The sequence below is a fragment of the Culex quinquefasciatus genome, chromosome 3, assembly GCF_015732765.1.
Source record: "Culex quinquefasciatus strain JHB chromosome 3, VPISU_Cqui_1.0_pri_paternal, whole genome shotgun sequence".
NCBI lineage: Eukaryota > Metazoa > Arthropoda > Insecta > Diptera > Culicidae > Culex > Culex quinquefasciatus.
Window position 1 is genome coordinate 56,600,165 of NC_051863.1, and position 22,370 is coordinate 56,622,534.

Consider the following 22,370-nt stretch of genomic DNA (forward strand, 5'->3'; position numbering starts at 1 on the left):
CTTCAATGTGGACATCATCATGATCATGGCCGCTAGAGGAACAGTTGAAGTAAAACCCGGAAAATCCTGGATGAAACCGTAAATATTGCCTCCTCCTTCTCCTTGAACTGCACTAGAGGGCAACGATGGGTCAAAGTCAAAGCTTTCGCCTACTGTCCTGAATCCTCCTACCGTTTGAATTCCGTAAAACCCGGTCAACCTCGGTTGAAACGCCACATACTGCATTGCGACGGAATCTCCCTCTTCGTGTGATCGTATTTGGTCAATCTGAGACTGTTTTTCTCTTTGGACAAGTTGCCTGTGGTAAACGCAAAAGTAAGGGACCATGTTCCGGTGACCAGGTCTTGTCCAGTTGCTTCCTCAATCATGTAATAAGCAAAAATGAACACTCAATGAAAAGTAGCGGCAGGAGGAAAACTATCGACATCGAGACCGATTTCTTCCTTCTTCCACCACGCAAGGGGAAACAATTGGAAGGACATAATCATGGTCATGATCGTTGGCAGAGCAGTTTCATGACTCTTCGAGCCATATTGTTGGAGAAAAAACGCGGAAAATCTTTCCAACCATTGATATAGAATCCTCATCCCTCCGCGAGCCGCATCGTAGAAAACGATTGGTAAAAGAATATTTTCTGCTTTCGCCTACGGCCCTGAAATCTCCTCTTGTTTGAGCTCCATCAGCCCGTCATTACGCCGGAAGTTAGGTCTTACTGTGCCCGGATTTAGCCAATATGGGACCGAACAGGACTTTTTTCTCCGAAAATTTCCAAACGGTATTCTTTAGATAGTAAAATTTTTTCGCCAACAATATTTTGTTGTTTTCGTCTGTCTGTCAAACTGTCAACTGTCAAATCAAGGTGTGCAAATGTAGGTCATTACATTCTCGTTGATTTATTGGCCAATAAATCAACAACAACGTCAATATGTTAACGAATGGTAAATATTTTTGCTTTGTACACCCCCTAGATTTCGCCTATCTAATTTTTTCATGTTTTTACAGTCATTTTTTCAATTTTTTGCATGTTTTTCACATTTTCTGCTATAGAATTGCACCATCATCATTCAAATTGCAAAAAAATGCGTAGAGGCATAGTCTGGGACACTACAAAAATTACTGCATACTTCTTTTTATTGAAAATTTAGGAAATGTTAGTAAAAAACACTGCCAAAGTTGACCCCTAAAATAATGACATTTTTAAAAACATTGGCAAAGTCACATAAAACAAGTTTAACTTCCAACCCTGAAATTTTCTAAAATTTGAAGAGTTCTTCCGACGACGTTCTTCTTTCCAATGCTTTTTAAAGATCAAAAATCGGTTGGAAAATTGATTTTTGGCGATTTTTTAGATCGAAGCCCGTCTAAAGGCGGGGTTAGGTTGTAGAGGGTTAACTCAATTCGAATTCTGAAATGGAGTCTAATTAGAATCGTTTCAAACGCAATTTGCGTACGATTCTAATTAGATTCCAATTCAGAATTCGGATTGATTTGACTGGGCGGTTGTTGCGTTTGAAACGGAATACGTAAACAATTCGAATTGAATTCCGTTTCAGAAAAAAAGTGAGTTGACTGGGAAACAGAGTCCTTCAGCAAAGAATGTGAAATATTTCGTTTTACCGACAGATTTTTTTGTTGTAATCACAGAATTGACGAACCCCCCGTTACAAAAAGAGTTTTGACATTTCAATCAAAACAGAAACACACTGCGCAGTCGGAGCAGTCCGGTTCCAAGTTATTCAATCATTTTTCGCGAGTAAAATTCGTATAAATCGCATAGATTCCAGTCGAAATGTCCGGCTTTTCGACCGCCGCCGGTTTGCTGGCCTCGCGATGCTTGGTAAGCCCACTGCAGCACCAAACGGTGGCGTCGCAAACGCTGCTCCAGTACACCGCCGTCCGATTCCGCCGGAAGCCTCGCTGGCTGGGCACGGCCAAGAGCAAACTGTTCCGCGTCCCGGAACGGCGCCAGCAGATCGAGGAGGAACGGGTCGAGCTGATGCGGCTGCACAACAACTATCACACCCAGATGAAGGCGGTCCGCCGGTTCCTGATCGACGAGGTCGAGGCGTTTAAGCTGGTGTCCCGCGCCGGTATGGTCATTCAAACGCCGGAGGAGGCCGAGGCCGAGTGGGAGGAGGTCCAGCGGATCAACGAGGAGTGGAATAGGAGCGTGGCGGAGGTGCGCGAGAAACGGTTGGCCGAGGAACGTGAGCAGAGGAAGACGTTCATTTTGGAGCGGTTGGTGGCGAAGGAGGCACGGGACCAGGAACGGCAGGAACGGGTTGAGGCGCGTGTGCGAGCGGAGAAGGAACAGGGCAAGACGTTCATCACGCGGGACAACATCGATCAGGCTATTGAGCGGGCGCTGGTGCAACCGACCAGCTACAATTTTGCCATGGATTCCAACGGAAATCTTCACCGTCAGGACGATGAAGTGCAAAGTCAGGAAGCGAAAAGCCCTTGAGAGGGGAACGCATTGTAGACGCGTTAGTATCAACAACACTGAATAAATAGAACCACTTGTCTGTAAATCATACACACGCTTTTCGCCTTTTTATTGCTCACGCTGCCTTTTTGAACAAATACTCCCAGTCGGGGGACGCGTTCAGCTTGGCCTTGATCGTGGCCAAATCGATAATATTCCCACTTCGTTCCTCCGCGTTCGTATTGATCGACACGAGCTCCTGCAGAAAGCCGCTGTCCATGCCCATCGTCAGGTCGAACATGGTCTCGCCCAGCAGCAACTTGACCTTGCCGGAACGATACCGCAGCACCTTGCCGATGTAACCTTCCTCTAGCTCTCGCACGGTACACCGGAGAGGATCCTGCACGGCACCCCCATTCTCGGTGGTTCCTTCGGCTGGTTTTGCGGCCGCCGGATCAGGTCGTCGCACCTCGGTGTCCGTTTTGCCCGGCAACGCGTCCGGCAGCTGCAGCAGGAACAGATTGTTTTGGGCGCCGGCGTTCGCCTTGATGGCCTCCAGCAGATCGCCCGGTTCCTGTTTGAGCAGTTCGTCCTTGACCTCGACCTTTAGCGGACCGGCGGCACTCGGTTTGATTTTGTAGTCCACTGGAAAAGAATAAATCTTAGACAAAACAACATAAAATAACCATCCACGAACTCCACTCACAATTGTCCAGCTTGACCGGCATGTTGGAGTCGTACTTTTTCGCTCCCTCCGAGGACAACAGTCCTTCCTCCTCGTCCGGCTCCCCAAACAAGTCGCAAATCCGTTTTCGTTCCTCCTCCGGGTCGACCTTGATCTCCGAGCGCAGCACCGGCCGCCGCATGGCCTCGCCCGGTTCCCGCGCTGAGTTGTTCATATTTTCGTAGCGCGATCGCTGCAGCGTCCGCTGGGCCAACCCTTCCGAGAAGATGCCGGACGTTTGGATGAGGGCGTTCTTGCCCCGGCCAGCGCCCGCCTTGCCATCTTTGTTCCGTTCCGGTTTGATCCGCTGCTTGGGACCGGTCGAGGCAGTCTTTACGTTTCTAATAAAATAAAATCATTATTCTTCCGATTCTTACCCACCCTCCACCCTACAAAACTCACGTGTCCTTGTTCCGGACGGCGTTCAGGTTGGGCGTGTACACCTTTTTGTTGGCCGCCGGTTTAACGGCGCGTCCATTGGTAAGTCCGCCGAGGGTCAGGTCCCGGGGCACGCGAAACGACGTTAGCCGTTCAGTTTTAACGATCGCTGTGGCAGGCTGGGACAGTGGTTGAGGGCCGGTGCCTGCAATCGTGGCAGACGGTTTCGGGCTGAGGCCCGGTTCTTGCTTGATCTTGATCGTCGATTCCATCGTGACGCAGTGAGGCCGGAAGCCCTCGGGGTTCGAGCGATTCTTTCAGGGGAAAATTGGTTTATTTTTGGCCTGAATGTGAACACTTGAAACGAAATTTCAATCGAAAAGCGCAATGTGGCTGAACTTTTGTGTGTTTCAGAACCAAAACATTCAAGCTTTGATCGGAGCAGAAATGTCAAACTGGGGTGTTGGGGCTTTTCATCGAACTACGTGCTGTAATTTAGAATTACAGCGAGATGACCCCAGACTATCGGTAAAGTAGATTCAATGCTCAATCAATCCCAGTCACGGCGTTCTAGCAGGATTCTAGCAGAGTTTTAACTTTTGAATTGTATAAATATTTAATTTGTGAATTTTTAAATGTTTCTACATTTTTTTTTTTGAAAAGGTCCAAAACAGATTTAAGTACCGAATTTAGAAACTAGGGCGGCGCTAGTGGTACCTGTTGCAAAGAAAGTTACCCTTTTGAAAGGGTAACGCCAATGAGGTGAATCAAACGGATAGTTTTAACCAAGGTTTCAGTTAGCGCTCAACTTCCGAGCCGAGCAGTCGAGCTTTCGCTAGAGCAAGACAAGGAAGTCAATCGCAAATTTTCGAAACGCTAAAACCCACGCAAGTTTCCGTGATGAGTCGCCGGGAGAATACGTTCCGCGTTGATTATTCGAATACACTCAACCCCCGGTGGTTGGTCACTTTATCGTTTGACACTTTTTTAGTTTGTACCCCGTTGGTTGGTCAAAGTCAAACTAAAAAGTGACGAACTGTCACTTTTTACGCGGCGCTCACGCACACTATCAAAACAAACGTTTGGTAGTGTGTGTGAACTCCGTGTAAAAGGGGTGTCAAACTAAAACGTGACCCCGTTCGTTTGACAACAGTTTGTGTCAAACCATCGGGGTTTGAGTGTATGCCGAAAAAGCCGTCTTTCGAGGATGTTCATAACTTCATCGGGAACGAGCTTGGCCTGAAACCGGACGAGGTAACCAGACTGCAGTGTAGCAGGACACACGGCTGTGCCTTCGTCAAGGTCATCGACAACGACTTGGCGCAGCAGATTGTGGACCAACACGACGGCAAACACGCGATCGAGCACGAGGGCAAGTCGTACCCAATCCGTATTGTTATGGAAGATGGAGCTGTAGATGTGAAGCTGTTTGACCTGTCCGACGAAGTGTCCGATGACGAGATCATCGAGTTCTTGAGCGACTACGGGGAAGTGCTTTCTGTCCGTGACCTCTACTGGGAAGACAAATACTTTTTCAGGGCCATCCCCACTGGTGTGCGTGTGGTCAAGATGTTTGTGGAGCGAAACATCGACTCGTACGTGAGTATTGGTGGACTTGTGACACAGGTCCAATACCACGGTCAACAACACACATGTCGCCACTGCAACGAATTCTCACACAACGGAATCTCGTGTGTGAACAACAAAAAGCTGATGGTGCAAAAAACGTACGCTGATGCAGCAAAACAACCAAAACAGGTGACCAAGCCAACCCCCAAGTCAACACCACGCCTGCCAACGGGCTCCCAACTCAACCAAGTGGCTGGTCCCAGCCAACCCAGACTGAATGACAACATTATGCTGCCTCCAAAAGATCGCCTTGTCTTCACCAAACTAACTCCTCAACCCCAAAAATCCAAAGGCAAGGGAAGCAAGACTGACGGCAACGACACTGACACCTCTTCAACGTCCACCAGAAGCTTAAGATCCAAATCCAAGAAGCACAAACGTGACGGTGCTGTGAGTGTTGATGAGGGAATGGTGTTGTAAATATGGCCAACTACAACAGCTATAATATTGCAACCATCAACATCAACACAATAACCAACACCACCAAAATCGACGCCCTTCGTACATTCACACGGACTATGAACTTGGACATCATCTGTTTGCAGGAAGTTGAGAACGAGCAGCTTACCTTGCCTGGATACAACGTGATCTGCAACGTCGATCATGCTAGACGCGGCACTGCAATTGCACTCAAAGAGCGTATCCGTTACTCTCACGTTGAAAAAAGCCTGGACGGCAGGTTGATCGCTCTCCAAATCAACGACACCACACTCTGTAACATCTATGCTCCATCGGGAACAGCACAGCGAGCGGACAGAGAACGGTTCTTTAACAACACGCTCGCATACTACCTCCGCCGTCGCACTTCGCACACAGTGCTAATGGGTGACTTCAACTGTGTTCTGCGGCAGTGTGATGCAACGGGGTACAATTTGAGTCCAGCACTACAAACAGCTGTACGCCAACTACAACTGTTCGATGTATGGGAGCAGCTACAACCACAAGCACAAGGATACACGTACATCTCACACAACTCAGCGTCCCGGCTGGATCGAATCTACGTCACACAGGGGCTTAGAAATCAGCTGAGAAACTCGGACACCCACGTATGCTCATTCACAAATCACAAAGCTGTCACTGCGAGAATTTGTCTTCCTCACCTCGGCCACGAAACTGGTCGTGGCTACTGGTCCCTACGCCCCCATCTTCTTACACCAGAAAACATCGCAGAGTTCCGGAACAGGTGGCAATACTGGACCCGCCAGCGCCGAAACTTCCCGTCGTGGATGAGATGGTGGTTGGAGTTCGCGAAGCCACAGATCAAAAAGTTTTTCCGCTGGAAAGCCAAGGAAGCATACGACGAGTTCAACGGTAAGCATCAGAGACTGTACGCGCAGCTGCGAGCAGCATATGACCAGTACTATCAGAACCCGGTGGCACTGGTTGCTATCAATCGTATCAAGGGAGAGATGCTCACGCTACAACGACAATTCTCGCAAATGTGTGTGAGGGTAAACGAGACCTACGTCGCAGGCGAGCCGCTGTCCATGTTCCAGCTGGGCGAGAGACGGAAAAAAACTACCACAATCACACAACTACACGCTGAACAAGGAGAGCTGATCGACGGCTCACCAGCTGTTGAAGAACACTTGCACCGATATTTCTCCGAGCTCTACGCCGAAGTCCACGAAGAGAGAGAAGCAGTCGACGAGTTCCAGTGCTGCCAGATCATCCCGAATGCCGATCCAACGAACGAAGCTTGTACGAGAGAAATCACCACAGCAGACATCCTCGCAGCCATCAAGTCGAGTGCACCAAGAAAATCACCTGGACCAGATGGAATTCCTAAGGAGTTCTACCAACGGCTGTTTGACATCATCCATCGGGAAATCAATCTCGTCCTGAACGAAGCTCTACGTGGTGATTTTCCGCCAGAGTTTGTCGAAGGTGTGGTTGTTCTTGTTAAAAAGAAAGGGAACAGCAACACTGCCCGCTCTTACAGACCTCTCTACTGAACGTAGACTACAAGATCTTCTCTCGGATGCTGAAAGCCCGCCTAGACGATGTGATGAAACTACACGGAATTCTCAGCGATGGGCAAAAGTGTTCTAACGCTGAGCGCAACATTTTCCAGGCCACACTATCGATCAAGGATCGGCTCGCACAGCTGATTAGCCGAAGAGAGAAAGCCAAAATCATCTCGTACGATCTCGATCATGCATTCGACAGGGTACGTACAGCCTTCCTTCACCAAACCATGCGCTCGCTCGGTTTCGATCGTCGCTTCGTAGACCTTCTTGCATGTATTGCGGACCGCTCCACCTCTCGTCTCCTCGTAAACGGCCATCTCTCTCCCGCATTCCTGATCCAGCGCTCCGTGCGCCAGGGTGATCCCATTTCGATGCACTTGTTCGTTCTGTATCTACATCCACTAGTAAGCAGACTCGAGCGTGTGTGTGGGGATGATCTACTTGTGGCCTACGCGGACGACATCAGCGTGATCTCTAGCAGTGTGGAGAAAATACAACGAATGGGAGAATTGTTCTCCAACTTCGAGATCGTTTCTGGAGCGAGACTTAACATGGAGAAAACTGTCTCCATCGACGTTGGTCTCAGCGACGGTGCCCCGCTGCTAGTACCCGGCCTTCGGACGGAGATCAAGATCAAAATTGGGTACTAAAGCCCTATGTCAATTTTTATGTACAACGGTAAAAAACACGATTAAAAACCATTTCTGATCACTTTTTTTCATTTTAATGCAAAAATTTTTTTTGACTAGACAACATTTTTTCGATGGATCAACTATGGTCCCCTTGGAACGAGCTGTCAAGTAGGAGCTTTTCTGTCAAGAAGGACCGCGAGGTTAATTTTTCAAAATTGATTTAAAAATCCATTTTAAACTCTTTGTGGTCGTGCAAAGGGTCATTGTACTCAGAAAAATAAGCTTTATCGCTGTAAACAATAATATCAGCAATCTAAGCTTCATTTTAGGACCCAATTCTCGGTGTTATTTACACCAACTCGATTCGAGCGATGGTGAAGCTGAACTGGGATGCTGCAGTGTCCAGATTTGCCCAACAGGTCTACCTACACTCGATGCGAACCCTGACGCTGCTCCAGAAGGTGGCATTGCTAAACACGTTCATCACTTCGAGAATATGGTACCTCTCGTCAACTCTCTCCCCCTGCGCGTACCATGTAGCAAAAATAACAGCTACATTGGGTACGTACCTGTGGAAAGGGTTGCCAGCTCGAGTTGCGATCCAACAGCTAGCACGAAGTCGAGATCAAGGAGGTCTTAAACTACAACTCCCTGCACTTAAGAGCAGAGCCTTGTTGGTCGGCAGACATCTACAAGAGACTGGCTCCATCCCCTTTTACTCATCCTTCATTGCCCAAGTAAATCCCAACCCACCAGCAGACTGTCCTTGCCTCAAAGTTATCCTCCAAAATATTTCCCTTTTGCCCATCCAAGTCCAACAAAATCCCTCCTCCAGTCTCATTCACAGTTTCTTTATAAACCAAACTGAAACTCCCAGAATCGTGCGGCTAAACCCTACGGCTGACTGGAGCAGGATATGGACTAATATCTCAACAAGACACATTAGTTCGGCAGTTCGGAGTGACTTGTACCTGTTGGTCAATGGAAAAACAGAACATCGACAGCTTATGCATACCATTGGAAGAGCGGATGGAGCATCTTGTCTCCACTGCGGGGCACTAGCTGAAACACTTGAACACAAATTCAGTACATGTCCACGCGTTGCAGCCGCGTGGGTTCATCTGAAGCGGGTGACAGCGCCAATCCTCCAGCGAATGCGTGCACTAACCATCAATGACGTCCTGAAGCCAGAACTCCACAACATCGGACCATCAAGGAGGAGAAAATTCCTTCAGTTGATCAATCGCTACATCCATTTCATTGATACAGTCAATGGAAGAATCGATGTGAACGCTCTTGATTTTCACTTAAACTGCGAAGTTTGAACAATTATGTAGGTAATTCTTTTAAGCTGCAAAATAAACCAAATTTTACAAAAAAAAAAAGGTTTTAACCCTTTTAAAAGGATAAAATGTACCCTTTTGCAAAGGGTAAACCTCGACTACCGTTTAAAAGGATACTTTTAACCCTTTCAACCGGTAACTTTATTTTTGAGTGAACTCAATCGGAATTCTGAAACGGAATTTAATTCGAATCGTTTACGTATTCCGTTTCAAACGCAACAACCGATACCGTGTACGTATCCGTTGGTGCGTTTGAAACGGAATACATAAACGATTCGAATTAAATTCCGTTTCAGAATTCGGATTGAGTTAACTGGGAATATTTCAACGAACCGTTCGGTAAAATGAAACATTTCACTAAAAAGTCACGCCACACGCTTACCAGGGGAACTCAAATTTGAGTGGATCCAAGCAAAACGGCGCAAACCGTAGTCATACAAATTTGACATCGAGTACCCGAACTTAATTTTAACATGGTGAAGCCGATGTCAAATTTGACATGCTTTGTGTACCGGAAAAATCCTCCAGGAAAGCAGAAAAATGGTTCCGGGGGACGGATATCGGTTCGGAATGACAGTGAAAAGGAAATTGTCGTTTTGGGCTAGTTTTTGCCGATTTTATTTGAATTTTAATTGTGTTGAATTATAATTTTATCATTAACCTTATCATTTTCAGCATTTGAGCCGAGGATCTTGTTTGGCGGAATTCGACGGAATTGACTACGGGTGGACGAGGGCTATCGAGTGAAACTTGCCGATATAGTTGAAGAGTTCGTCGACGAGGTTGCGCGTGCTGTCGGTTCGTACGATTATCCAGCACTGAAAGAAAGGCGCATAGCAATATCACATGTATTACACGTGAATCTGCCCCATTCGACTTTGCTTGTGATTATCACGTGGAAATCACTTCGAAAATTCTAAACGCGCGACGCGGTAAATTCAAAATCAAAACACCTTAACCTCATGTGACGATGCACATGAATTTGCAATGCTTTTCTCATTAATGTCAAATGGTTTTGTAGTGTAAATCGAATGGTTTTCCATTGTTTTTTTAAATGAGCAAAATAATGAGAGGGGTTTTCTTATCATGTATTTATTTTTTGTTACGGTTTCAATTATAAATAGCTTTTATTTCTATTTTTTATGTAAATTACATAAATCACACATTTCACTTCACTTGCTGGCGTTGTGTTGATCTACCGTGAAGTACGCCCTGCCGAACCGGAGAATCACCAAGGTCAGGTCGTTCAGGAACGGGTTGAAGCTGGCCGAGCAAAATGGCACCAAGAAAATCATTTTGTTCTTCTCGATCCGGCAGCTCGCGGATCCGTATTCCGCCCCTGTTTTTCATGATGAATCTAAAGAAACACCGGCACCACTTGCACCACAGCTTCGGATCAGGATCAGGAGCAGATTCCGAAGACGACCTCTGGCCGGATCCTGATCATCTGGAAAAAATAATAAACATTAATTTCAAACAGCTCTATTCACTGAAAATACGCCACACGTTTTATTCAAGTGCCCAAACACTTGAATGATTGAATAAAGCCACATCATAGATTTAATTGGTTTGTGTTTCAACATCATTCCAAACCATTATCAAATGCAAGTGTTTAGGCGATTGAATTTTTTGTATTTTTTGACATGTTATTGTCATTCGGGTGGCTCAAGCTTTTCAAGTGTTTTGCTCATGAATTTGTCCTATTGCCTTTAACTATTCAAAGTGAAGAGCAAAACACTTGAAATTGATCTTAAGATCTACCCAAAACAGGCACTATTCAAAGTCAACGTGAAGTCCACATGAATTTAATGTGTTTCACTGATTGATTTTAGAGCAGCTTTCATCGAAGGCTAGAAGCTAGGCTAGGACGAATAGCGCAAAAAACTCACCCGTCTTCAACTGGCCAGCCGGCGCAGTGGAAGCGTGCACGACTAGCAAGCGAGAACCTGTATATCGCTTGTACGTATTTTTATTTTTCAACACCATTTAAAATTCAAGTGTTTGGCCATTGACATTATTTCATGGCCAGTCACCGAAATTTCAAGTTTTTTGCGATTGATATTTGAGTGCTCTGTACAGCAGGGCCAGATCATGTGTAGAACACTTCGTTGAGCTGTGTAAGTTTTGCTCAGTGATTGTTTCTTTTGATTTTACCTACCACAAGCGCACAATTATTAAAAAATAATCTCAGGAAGTTGTCTAAAAGAATATTTATCTCCGCAAAGCAATTTTTCCACCAGCATCGTCCGTGGCCATCTTACTAATGGAGAGTTTTTCGCCACTCGCATTCAAAAACCAAAACATTTAAATCTAACGTGTTTTTCACTTCAAAATCAAAGGAAATGTCGAATGGGGCAAATCGATATGAAATTCATTTGAATTTGAAGTGAAAAGCAGGTGAAACAAGAATGAATGATTATTCGCTTATGATCAGCTGGTTTCAAATGATTTTCAAGTCCATTTGATATGTAAAACATGTGCGGGATAATGGAAAAGCAAGTGATTTTATTGTGTAGATTTTTGGAGACTCTCACGTGGAAAAACACTTGAGATTGCTATGTTGGTTTCTTTCAGTGAGTGGGTTGATGACGATACTCTTGTCGAGCGGATCGCCGGGGACGATCTGCCAGTGGTGAAAGACGGACAGGCAGAAGGCTTGGCCTTGGGTGTACGTTCGCAGGTCGGTTTCAAGCCAAACGAATCGATGGCGGGGATCCGGAGACGCGTCCAGGGTGACGTGGCCACGTCGCCGGCCAAGAGCGGTGTACACGGAGGAAACGCAATCGGCGGGGGCTTGCACTTCGACGAAGTGATACGATTCCATGAGGCGGGGTGTGGCTATGGAGAAAGCGGAGTAGGTGACTCGGCGGGCGGTTGGGATAATTTGGCGACCTCCAGGGTCGAACTTTCCTGGGCGACGGATTCGTCGGTAATTTTGAACTTGACGTTCCGAATGGGTTCCTCGCAGAGTGGTCCATCACGCGAGCCCTACTGAATGTCTTGCACGATGGAGTTTTTGACGGAGCCAAGCAGGGTATTGTCCGCTTCGAAGAACAGCGTGTCATCGACGAGGATGTTTGGGCTGGTGATGTCCGATTTTGATCGATCGTGATGTGAGCAGTTCCCAGTCATAGTTGACCTGAAAGAACTCGCCTCGTCCTCGGCCAGGCCCTTCTCCAGCGGTTTTGCAATAATTGCAATCATTTAGTTGGGCGTCTCGGCGAAACACTTGAGCGAACTCGTCTCGACGACACTCTCGCAAAAGGCCACCGCCGGATCGGATCTCGGATTACATCTTGCGCAGGTCGTGCATCACGCAGCCCAGGTAGAGTTCACAATTGCCGAGAATAACGTGCTCGCCGGATTCATGCACCCAAGTCGAGAGTAATTGGTAAGATTTGTTGACCATGCGCAGGCATTTTCGGGAGTTCCGACGGGTTGACCGGTTCGACGGCTATCTTGATGATAGACTGGGTGTTGAACTTGAGCGAAGATATACACGTCTTCGTTCATGTTGACATCGGTTATAGTCGAGGTTTTGACGATGCACTAGTCGATGGGAACTCGATTCCCGGCGAGGACGTGGTTCAACTCGACCTTTATCGCACCTCGTAGATCCACAACCGCCCGACCCACAGCGTACGGGAATCTTCCTCGCCCATGAGAACTCTGACCTCCTGCCCGGCGTGCAACGTCCCGCTCATAATCCGCGCCAACATGTGGAAGAACGTGCAATCTTCCGTCGGATATATTTTCGAGCTGTGCACCATCAACTGCGCAGTCTGGTCACAGTTCAGCATGTCCTGGTAGTTTCCACTTTACTTCACCCCCGTGTAAATGTGGTCAATCTAGCTCTAGTGATTGAAAGTTCTACACGCACATGTTCAGAAACTCACAAAAATCCCCAACAGATTCCAAATTAACCTCAACAGCGACCCTTCCTCCTTCGTCACCCGAATGTTCAGCTTAGCCAACAGCGGCTCTGACGCACCAAACAGTCCATGAAGGCCACCTGCATGGTAACGCTACGAAACTTCGCCAAAAGGATCGGCCCAGAGTAAATTTAACGGCGGCCACTTCCAACAGAACAAAACCGTGAAACGGCAAGGATAGCCCTCGCGGTTAGGCAGATCGCCTCGAAGATGGCTGCGTTGAGGGTAATACCCTTGGAGACGATTGCCGCCGGAACGTAGTGATCGTAGAATATCAGGTGGAGCATCAGCACAAGGAAGGTAATCGTGTCCGTGCTGACACTGTCCGTGAGGTTGCGCAGAAGCGGAGAAAAAATGTAGACAAATACTAGCACGGCTGCGGCCGTTTTAAAGTCCTCCATGACGGTGTCAAGTCGGAGGCTTCGCCGGCATAGATGAGATATCCGATGACCGTTCCGAAGATGGCCTGTCCAAGTATGCTTTGCGGTTTGAGAGCGTCCGTGTACAGATAGTGGAACATGATCAGAAAACTAGTGATGATGGAAAGTTGCTGGCTCAGCCGGGTGGCACCTAGGAATTCATCCGGAAGTGTGTACATCTGAAGGTTGACGTTAGCTTCAGCTCCTGCAGGAAGTTCGGACTCGTGTAATTGTCCTCGAAGTCGGCATTTTGGTACAGGTTGATGTCATGCGCGCAGTTCGACGGATTATACTGAAATAGAACCATGAAAACAATTAGACCAAATTTATTGTTAGTAAATTCTTCCATCCCCGGCAGATACTGCCTCCCAACTTTGGCAGACAATCCGTCAACCGGTGGACCAAATCCTCCTCAAATAATGAACCACTAACATTACAAATAGCGCCTTGTACCGTCATCGGGGGCGAATTGGGACACATGGGGTGAATTGGGACAGCTTTTTTAGCAATGTTGCAGCCTAATATTTTAATATTTTTGAGTGGTTTCGAGTAGACCAGATTCAGAGCAACAAAATGTGTACATCCATTTCCAAATGTGAAGCATTGAACTGGTTCAGGGTTGTTACGGGAAATTCGAAAAAAAATCCGCGCCAAATCCGCGCCGACCGAAACCCCAATCCGCGCAAAATCAACGCCATATAAAAAAATTGCGACCAACATTCAAGAAATGTTATTTCCAAAGAAAAAAACTAATGCAGAAAGTATTTGATAAAAAAATGAAACTCGTTTTATGTTTGAAGGAATGAAAGCAAAAAAATCCTTTTAAAAATACCTCAAGAGACGTCAAGAAAAGTGTCACAAAAAAAAATCTTCAAGCAAATCAGAGCGAAAATAATTTAGACCACTATAAACAAAATTTAAAAATCTAATAAATGAAATTTAACTTCAAAAATATAAGCTCATAAAAACCAAAATCTAAAATTTTAATATGATTAAATTTTTGATTTCGAAATTCTAAAAGTTGAAAATCTATGAATTTTAATAAAGATTGTGATCCAAATTCCTCACTAAAATTTCATTCGGAAACAAATTTCATTTCCAATATTTGAAATATTTTCTTCTGTAAATTTAAGAATTTCAGAATTCAAGAATTTAAGAATTTAAGAATTTAAGAATTTAAGAATTCAAGAATTTAAGAATTTAAGAATTTAAGAATTCAAGAATTTAAGAATTTAAGAATTTAAGAATTTAAGAATTTAAGAATTTAAGAATTTAAGAATTTAAGAATTTAAGAATTTAAGAATTTAAGAATTTAAGAATTTAAGAATTTAAGAATTTAAGAATTTAAGAATTTAAAAATTTAAGAATTTAAGAATTTAAGAATTTAAGAATTTAAGAATTTAAGAATTTAAGAATTTAAGAATTTAAGAATTTAAGAATTTAAGAATTTAAAAATTTAAGAATTTAAGAATTTAAGAATTTAAGAATTTAAGAATATAAGAATTTAAGAATTTAAGAATTTAAGAATTTAAGAATTTAAGAATTTAAGAATTTAAGAATTTAAGAATTTAAGAATTTAAGAATTTAAGAATTTAAGAATTTAAGAATTTAAGAATTTAAGAATTTAAGAATTTAAGAATTTAAGAATTTAAAAATTTAAGAATTTAAGAATTTAAGAATTTAAGAATTTAAGAATTTAAGAATTTAAGAATTTAAGAGTTTAAGAATTTAAGAATTTAAGAATTTAAGAATTTAAGAATTTAAGAATTTAAGAATTTAAGAATTTAAGAATTTAAGAATTTAAGAATTTAAGAATTTAAAAATTTAAGAATTTAAGGATTTAAGAATTTAAGAATTTAGGAATTTAAGAATTTAGGAATTTAAGAATTTAATAATTTAAGAATTTAAGAATTTAATAATGTAAGAATTTTGAAATTTTAGAATTTAGGAATTTAAGAATTTAAGAATGTAAGAATTTAAGAATTTAAGAATTTAAGAATTTAAGAATTTGAGAATTTAAGAATTTAAGAATTTAAGAATTTAAGAATTTAAGAATTTAAGAATTAAAAAATCTAAAAATTTAAAAATTTAAGAATTTAAGAATTCTAGATTAAATTTTCAAAACAACCTATCCCTCATGGGTTTCCTATGCAGAAAGGACCTTTTGAAAATTTAATCTAGAATTTAAGAATTTTAAAATTTAAGAATTTAAGAATGTAAGAATTTAAGAATTTAGGAATTTAAGAATTTAAGAATTTAAGAATTTAAGAACTTAAGAATGTAAAAATTTAGGAATTTAAGAATTTAAAAATTTGTTTTTATTTTGAATTTTTCTCTTAATTTTGATTTTTTGATTTTTAAGTTTATTGGAGTTTTGAATGTCAGATTTTTAAAATTCTGAATTTGGAAATTTCGGATTATTTATAGTATGATTTTATAAATTCGTTTTTAATCCGAATTTTAAAATTTTTGATTAAAAACTATTAAAATGTAATAAAAGCTTCGAATTTTTGAAATTTGAATTTTGAATGATGGGGCATTAATTTTTAAATGTTCTGATCTTTTTTATTTTTCGCCAAGAACGTTTAAATTTAGAAAAATATTTCTACGGGTAAATCCCATCTAAAATTCAAAGGCAAATTGAATATATTCACTATAAAATTAAAAATTAATAAGGTTAAAAAACATTGCTAAAAACTCAAAAGAAATTTCATCTTCAGAGCCGGATATATTAAGAAATGAGTTAAGTGTAGTAATAATTTTATTTAAGAAATTCTCAACCATAGATTTAAAAAAAATAATCGCTACATAATCTTCAGCTTAATTTTTCGACGGTTCGTATTAAGAAAATACAAAGATTTTCAGAAAAAATCTACTAATAAGAAATTAGAATTGCACTCAATGGAAAAAACAAATTATCGTAATTGCTGATAATATCCTTCTTAATAAATAACTTGAAAGTAATTTTATCTCTCCCAATTAATTTATTTATCAAAAGTGCCATCCGCGCCTGAGCAAAATTAGTCAGCAAATCCGCGCCGTCCGTAACAACCCTGTTGGTCTAAAACGTGCTGTCCCTATTCGAACTGTAGTCCCGATTCACCCCAGATGACGGTACATTAACTTTGCATGAGACAGCGCTAGAAGAAATCAGTCCACCGGCGGATCGATTCCTGTTGGTCAACCGGCAAAGGATTCTGTCCACCGTTGGATAAGTTCCTCCTGCAAAACATTACTACCGTTGCACCGATTCTTCATGCACAACCACGAAGGTGGACCGATTCCTCCTGCACAAACTGCAAAGGATTCCGTCCACCGGTGAACCAGTTCCTCCTGCGAAACTTTCCTGAGAAACTGTCCACCGGTGGACCGATTCCTCCTGCACAAACTGCAAAGGATTCCGCCCACCGGTGGACCGATTCCTCCTGCACAAACTGCAAAGGATTCCGCCCACCGGTGGACCGATTCCTCCTGCACAAACTGCAAAGGATTCCGCCCACCGGTGGACCGATTCCTCCTGCACAAACTGCAAAGGATTCCGCCCACCGGTGGACCGATTCCTCCTGCACAAACTGCAAAGGATTCCGCCCACCGGTGGACCAGTTCCTCCTGCGAAACTATCCCGAGGAAACTGCAAAGGATTCCGTCTACCGGTAGACCAGTTCCTCCTGCGAAACTTTCCTGAGGAAACTGTCCTCCGGTGGACCGATTCCTCCTGCACAAACTGCAAAGGATTCCGTCCACCGGTGGACCAGTTCCTCCTGCGAAACATTCCTGAGGAAACTGTCCACCGGTGGACCGATTCCTCCTGCACAAACTGCAAAGGATTCCGTCCACCGGTGGACCAGTTCCGCCTGAAAAAGTACCAACGGTATGGCAATCTCTGAGGGGGAATTTTATATCTTACCTGCACAATCCGGAACTCCGTGCGTGTCTAAGTCACTAAAGTGTCACATTCAAGAGAAAACAAAATTATAAGTACCTCAGCAAAATCAAGTTCAGTTCAGTGATCTCAAATTTGCGATTGAAAATCAAAACAAACCCATCTCAATTTTGAGATCACTGAAGCGAACTTCATTTTGCTTGAACCAACTTAAAAATTGAGTTCCCCCAGTAAGCGTGCAGCGCCACTCTGGCAACACTGCTGTCAGCACCGCGCTTCAAAAGAATGACGCCTTTTGCATAATTTTGCATTCTTTTCGTCAGCCTTCGGAAAACTTCTGCGTGAAAATTGTAAATTTTCGACGAAAATCGCGTGTTTTGCTGCGAAAAACCGCCTGTCCGCGTTCGATTCTACTGATTCCATTAGTTTGTTGCCGAATTTCGTTTCGATTTCCTAGCATGAAACCCTTGTTGGAAGTGGTTTTACGCTGCCCCAACTTTGAACAATAACTTTTTTTCCCCTCCAGCAAACGGGGGAGGAAAAACTGGAAGCAATTTCCACTCAATCGGTAAGGAATGTTGGAGATTTCATGAAATTACGCGATTTTTCACGCCCATCAAGCTGGAAAAGCTGCACGTAAAAACCAAAACACGAACCTAACCTCAATCGGAGGAAAATTCTTATTGGAATCGAGTCGTTAGCCTGAGTATTTTTTAACCCTTGCAGCTCAAACCAAAGCGATGGAACACAGCTATTCGCGCGACTTCCGCCCAATGGAGAACAGTCAGACGGCCACGACGCGGACGCTGATGGTGCACCGGCCGCCGCAGTGTCCGTCCTGCCACACGCACGGCACCGGCGGCGCCCACGACGAGCGCATCGACCTGGAGGACAAGAACGACACGCCGATCCCGTCGTACAACGAGGAGAGCGCCAAGGTGGCGATGCTGGAGAGCGAAACCGTCACGCGGGCGGTGCGCAACCTGAACTCGGAGGAGGCGGACTGGGAGGAGAAGATTAACAAGTGAGTGGAGGGGGAATTGCGGGGAATCGTGTCCGCGGATTGTTAATGTTTTGCGTTTCGCAGGATTGGTTGGACGGTGCAGCAGATTCGGTTGTTTAGCAAGATTACCAAGTTGCTGGATATGGACCGGTTGGCGCGGTTGACGATCGCGGACAAGCAGCACGAGCCGGTGCATCGGCGGATGGTGATTGACAAGTCGGTGGGACGGATGCGGCAGGCGTTGGCCAGCGTTTCGTGGGATCCGCGGTTGACGCAGTGGATTCACGGGCTGTTGATGGAGAGTTTGCCGCCGAGCTATTTGGCGGCATACATCGACATTCTGCAGACGTTGAAGGCGAAGTTGCCGAATCTGGTGGATAAGATGATATTTGGACGGCCGTTGAACATCAACCAAGATTTGTTGGGTCCGGTGTTGAAGAAGCCGTGGGAGCCGGTGGTGGCGCACAAGAACAGGAAGCTTCCTGGGCAGCCGTACATCGTTGTGGTTCCTTCTGGGCCGAATCTAGCCTCGCCGAGCAGTCGACTGCAGAAGTGGTACTCGCTGTTTGCCACGATGGCTTCGGTGGTGCCGATTACGATGCCTCCGGGGGGAAACATCAACAAGCAGTCGGTGCAGACTGTGTCGGAGCAGATGGTGGCGGTGACGCGGGCCAAGATTCAGGACGTGAGGCAGGAGGCGCCGAATAGGCCGATCATTTTGGTTGGGTTCAACGCTGGAGCGGCACTGGCGATTCAGATTGGGCTGGTCGAGGCAGTCAGCAGCATCGTTTGTCTTGGATTCGCGTACAACACGGTCAACGGAACTCGGGGCGCTCCGGACGACCACATTACGGGCGTAACGGCGCCGGTTCTGTTCGTGATTGGTCAAATGTCCGCCCGAACCAGTCAGGAAGAGATTGAATTGCTGCGCGAGCGAATGATCGCCCAGACGTCGTTGGTCGTCGTAGGTTCCGCCGATGACTGTCTGCGCGTTTGTAAGACCAAGCGCAAGATCGAGGGCGTCACCCAGTCGATGGTGGACAACATGGTGATGGACGAAGTGGCCGAATTCACCACCAACTGGCTGTTGAACCCGCCCCGGCCCAAGCCGGCCATCAAAGACCCGAACGGACAGCCAAAGTCCAACCTGCTGCTTTCGAACAACAGCAGCAACCTGGCCGCGACCGGCGGCCCGGCGGTCATTCCCTCGGCCCCACCGCCGATTGCCGCAAACCGAAAGCGCCGCATGAGCCAGTCTGCCGGCACCGTGGACGGAGAACCGCCCAAAGCGGCTCGAACCACCAACAAACAGCCCGCCAAGCGAGGTCCAAAAGTCTCGAAGCAACCTCGCGCGGAAAAGCTGCTCCTCCAGCAAAGCCAGAAGGCGCTGGACGCGGCCATCATGAGCATTCTGCCGGACGCGGACAAGGCTCCAGAAGTAAAGAAGACGGCATCCCCCGTCACCAACTTCCAGATCTCCGGCAGCGGCTCCGGAACCAGCGGCTTGGAGATTCGCTCCTCCTCCGGTCCCCAGATCGTGTCCGGCCTCGCCAGTTCACCCATCGTTCTACCAATGATCAAGCGCGAATCGACGCCCCAACCCGCCCTACTCTCCCCGACCCTGACGACGCCCTCCAACATCAAGGTCATCCCCGCGAACCAGTTCATCCAGCTGAAACCGTCCGGATCGACGCAAAAGTTCATCACGCTCAAATCTTCCTCCAAACCGGTCGTGTCCATCGTCCCCAAGAGCGGCAGCACCCCATCCCCCGGAACCACCCTGCAATCGTTCAGCCCGACCAAGTACACGATCGTCCGGAACACGGGCGCCATCACCAACGCGGCCTCTACACCAACCACGGGTGTACCACTCAAGACCAAAACCTCCCCGCCCACCCCGGACCTCTCCAACACCAACATCTTCGACATCCCGATCGTGTTCGCCGACAACGAAGGCAACATCCAGGACGGTTCCCCCCAAAAGACCACCCCCGCAACCCTCCCCTCCCACACCAACATCGTCACCATCGCGTCCTCCACCCGCACCGATTCCGGCGGCAACCGGCTCATCACCCTGCAGCCCTCCATCAAACCCAACAAGGTCGTCGTCATCAACAAGAACAACATCAAACAGGTCCCCAGCGGCACCATCCAGCTCGCGAACCGCCCCGCCACCGTCACTCCCACCGGCGTCAAGTACGCCAAGGTGGTCCTCTCGAACCCGCTCAAAACCACCAACCCCCCCTCCGTCGGCAAAATCCTCCCCAGCGGCAAGGTCGAAATCATCAACAGTGCCGTCGTCAAACCGGCCACCAGCAAGTACCAACCCATCATCATCAACGTCGATCCCAGCAAAACCACCACCATGAAGAACTTTGTGCGCGTCGGAGACACGCAGATCCGCGCGACCGCGACCGCAAACGCGGTCACTCAGCAGCAGCTGGCGCCCGGCCTGCCCGGCACCAACACCATCCTGATCAAGACGAACTCGCTGGCGCAGCTGGCCAGCCAACCGGCGGGGACGATGCGCAAGCCGGCCATACTGAATCGGAACTTGACGGTGAGGAAGGTGAACTTGGTGCCGACTCAGCAGCCGACGTCGATTACGCCGCAAAGTCAGCAGAGTCAGCAGCAGCCCAAGGCGCCGTAGAGGGTGGAAGACTCGGCGAAGAGCGCCCCTCTCCGAGTAATTGTGCAGATATGTATGTTTTTATTACATGATTTCGTTTTTAAACAGAGGAATAAATACGCAACGTTAGGTGGTAAGTACAAACAAGATGCTCTTTGTTGTGTTGATTTTGAGGCTGCGCGGAGTGAACAATCCTATAAAAACTTCTGGGCTTAGTTTTCAAAAGGTCCAAAGCGCCAGTTAAAAACAAAACCGTTTGTCGATCAATTTACGAATTATTTCAATTCATTTAATTTATTTAGCTGTTTTAGGGCATCTCCACCGCAGGGACCTAATTGCGTTGCAAAGCTAATTTGGCACCCGCGTCAAGCCCACCGCGGTACTTGTGCGAGAGCTAATTTAGGTTCGAGTTCATCCGTGTTCATCCGAATCTAAACAAAACTCAGGTTAGCTCCGGGATCTACCGGGAGCAAATCGTCTGACGGATGGTTTTTTCAAGCAAAACAATGTAATTGGGTCAATTTGAGTTTGTAAACAAAGAATTTATCCTGCTCACGTCAGTAAATGTTTACATTAGGATTCGATTAGCATTAGCACAGATTTGTTAGCATTAGCATTCGATTTCAATTCTTCGAGTTTGGAGATATTTTCCCTCCCGTGCTGCAAGTTCACGCATGAAAAATGACTTTTGGTAATCTGGGGTGATGCAGTTTTGTTTTTTAGGTTAGATTGGGGCTGTGTTTGATTAATTTTGGACAACGCATTGTAGATCTACTGCCAGACATGCAAGAGACAAATCATTTGTATTGAGTAAAAAGCAAAATTCAAGCAAAACATTTTAAATAAGCCAATACGGATTTGAAAACAAGCAATCCGAGCAGTTGGGTCCTAAAATGAAGCTTAGATTGCTGATATTATTGATTACAGCGATAAAGCTTATTTTTCTGAGTACGACCACAAAGAATTTAAAATGGATTTTTAAATCAATTTTGAAAAATTAACTTCGCGGTCCTTCTTGACAGAAAAGCTCCTACTTGACAGCTCGTTCCAAGGGGACCATAATTGATCCATCGAAAAAATGTTGTCTTGTCAAAAAAAAATTGCATTAAAATGAAAAACAGTGATAAGAAATGGTTTTTAATCGTGTTTTTTACCGTTGTATATAAAAATTTACATAGGGCTTTAGTACCCAATTCTGATCTTAAATTCTTAAATTCGTAAATTCTTAAATTCTTAAATTCATAAATTCATAAATTCATAAATTCTTAAATTCTTCAATTCTTCAATTCTTCAATTCTTCAATTCTTCAATTATTCAATTCTTCAATTCTTCAATTCTTCAATTCTTCAATTCTTCAATTCTTCAATTCTTCAATTCTTAAATTCTTCAATTTTCAAATTCCT

The 22,370-nt window shown here is 45.2% G+C and overlaps 3 protein-coding genes and 2 pseudogenes across 3 annotated transcripts; 2 read left to right on the forward strand and 3 right to left on the reverse strand.

Moving 5' to 3' along the window:
- The first annotated feature begins 1,685 nt into the window (after positions 1–1,685).
- On the forward strand, positions 1,686–2,536 carry LOC6039720 (probable 28S ribosomal protein S26, mitochondrial). Its single transcript, XM_001849222.2, has one exon. It carries the CDS (start codon positions 1,790–1,792, stop codon positions 2,462–2,464), a length of 675 nt encoding a protein of 224 aa, XP_001849274.2. The 5' UTR covers positions 1,686–1,789; the 3' UTR covers positions 2,465–2,536.
- Positions 2,521–3,970, reverse strand: LOC6039719 (DNA-directed RNA polymerase III subunit RPC4). The gene is made up of 3 exons (XM_001849221.2): positions 3,552–3,970; positions 3,132–3,490; positions 2,521–3,070 (listed from the first exon to the last, which is right to left on the reverse strand). Exons 1-3 carry the CDS (start codon positions 3,797–3,799, stop codon positions 2,562–2,564), a joined length of 1,116 nt encoding a protein of 371 aa, XP_001849273.2. The 5' UTR covers positions 3,800–3,970; the 3' UTR covers positions 2,521–2,561.
- Positions 3,971–10,167: 6,197 nt separating this feature from the next.
- LOC119768958 lies at positions 10,168–12,949 on the reverse strand (annotated as a pseudogene).
- Positions 12,516–13,932, reverse strand: LOC6033465 (annotated as a pseudogene).
- Positions 13,933–17,597: 3,665 nt separating this feature from the next.
- Positions 17,598–21,116, forward strand: LOC6039718 (KAT8 regulatory NSL complex subunit 3). Its single transcript, XM_001849220.2, has 3 exons — positions 17,598–17,903; positions 18,062–18,359; positions 18,423–21,116. The coding sequence occupies exons 2-3, from the start codon at positions 18,076–18,078 to the stop codon at positions 20,986–20,988; spliced, it is 2,850 nt and encodes a 949-aa protein (XP_001849272.2). The 5' UTR covers positions 17,598–17,903; positions 18,062–18,075; the 3' UTR covers positions 20,989–21,116.
- The last annotated feature ends 1,254 nt before the right edge of the window (positions 21,117–22,370 follow it).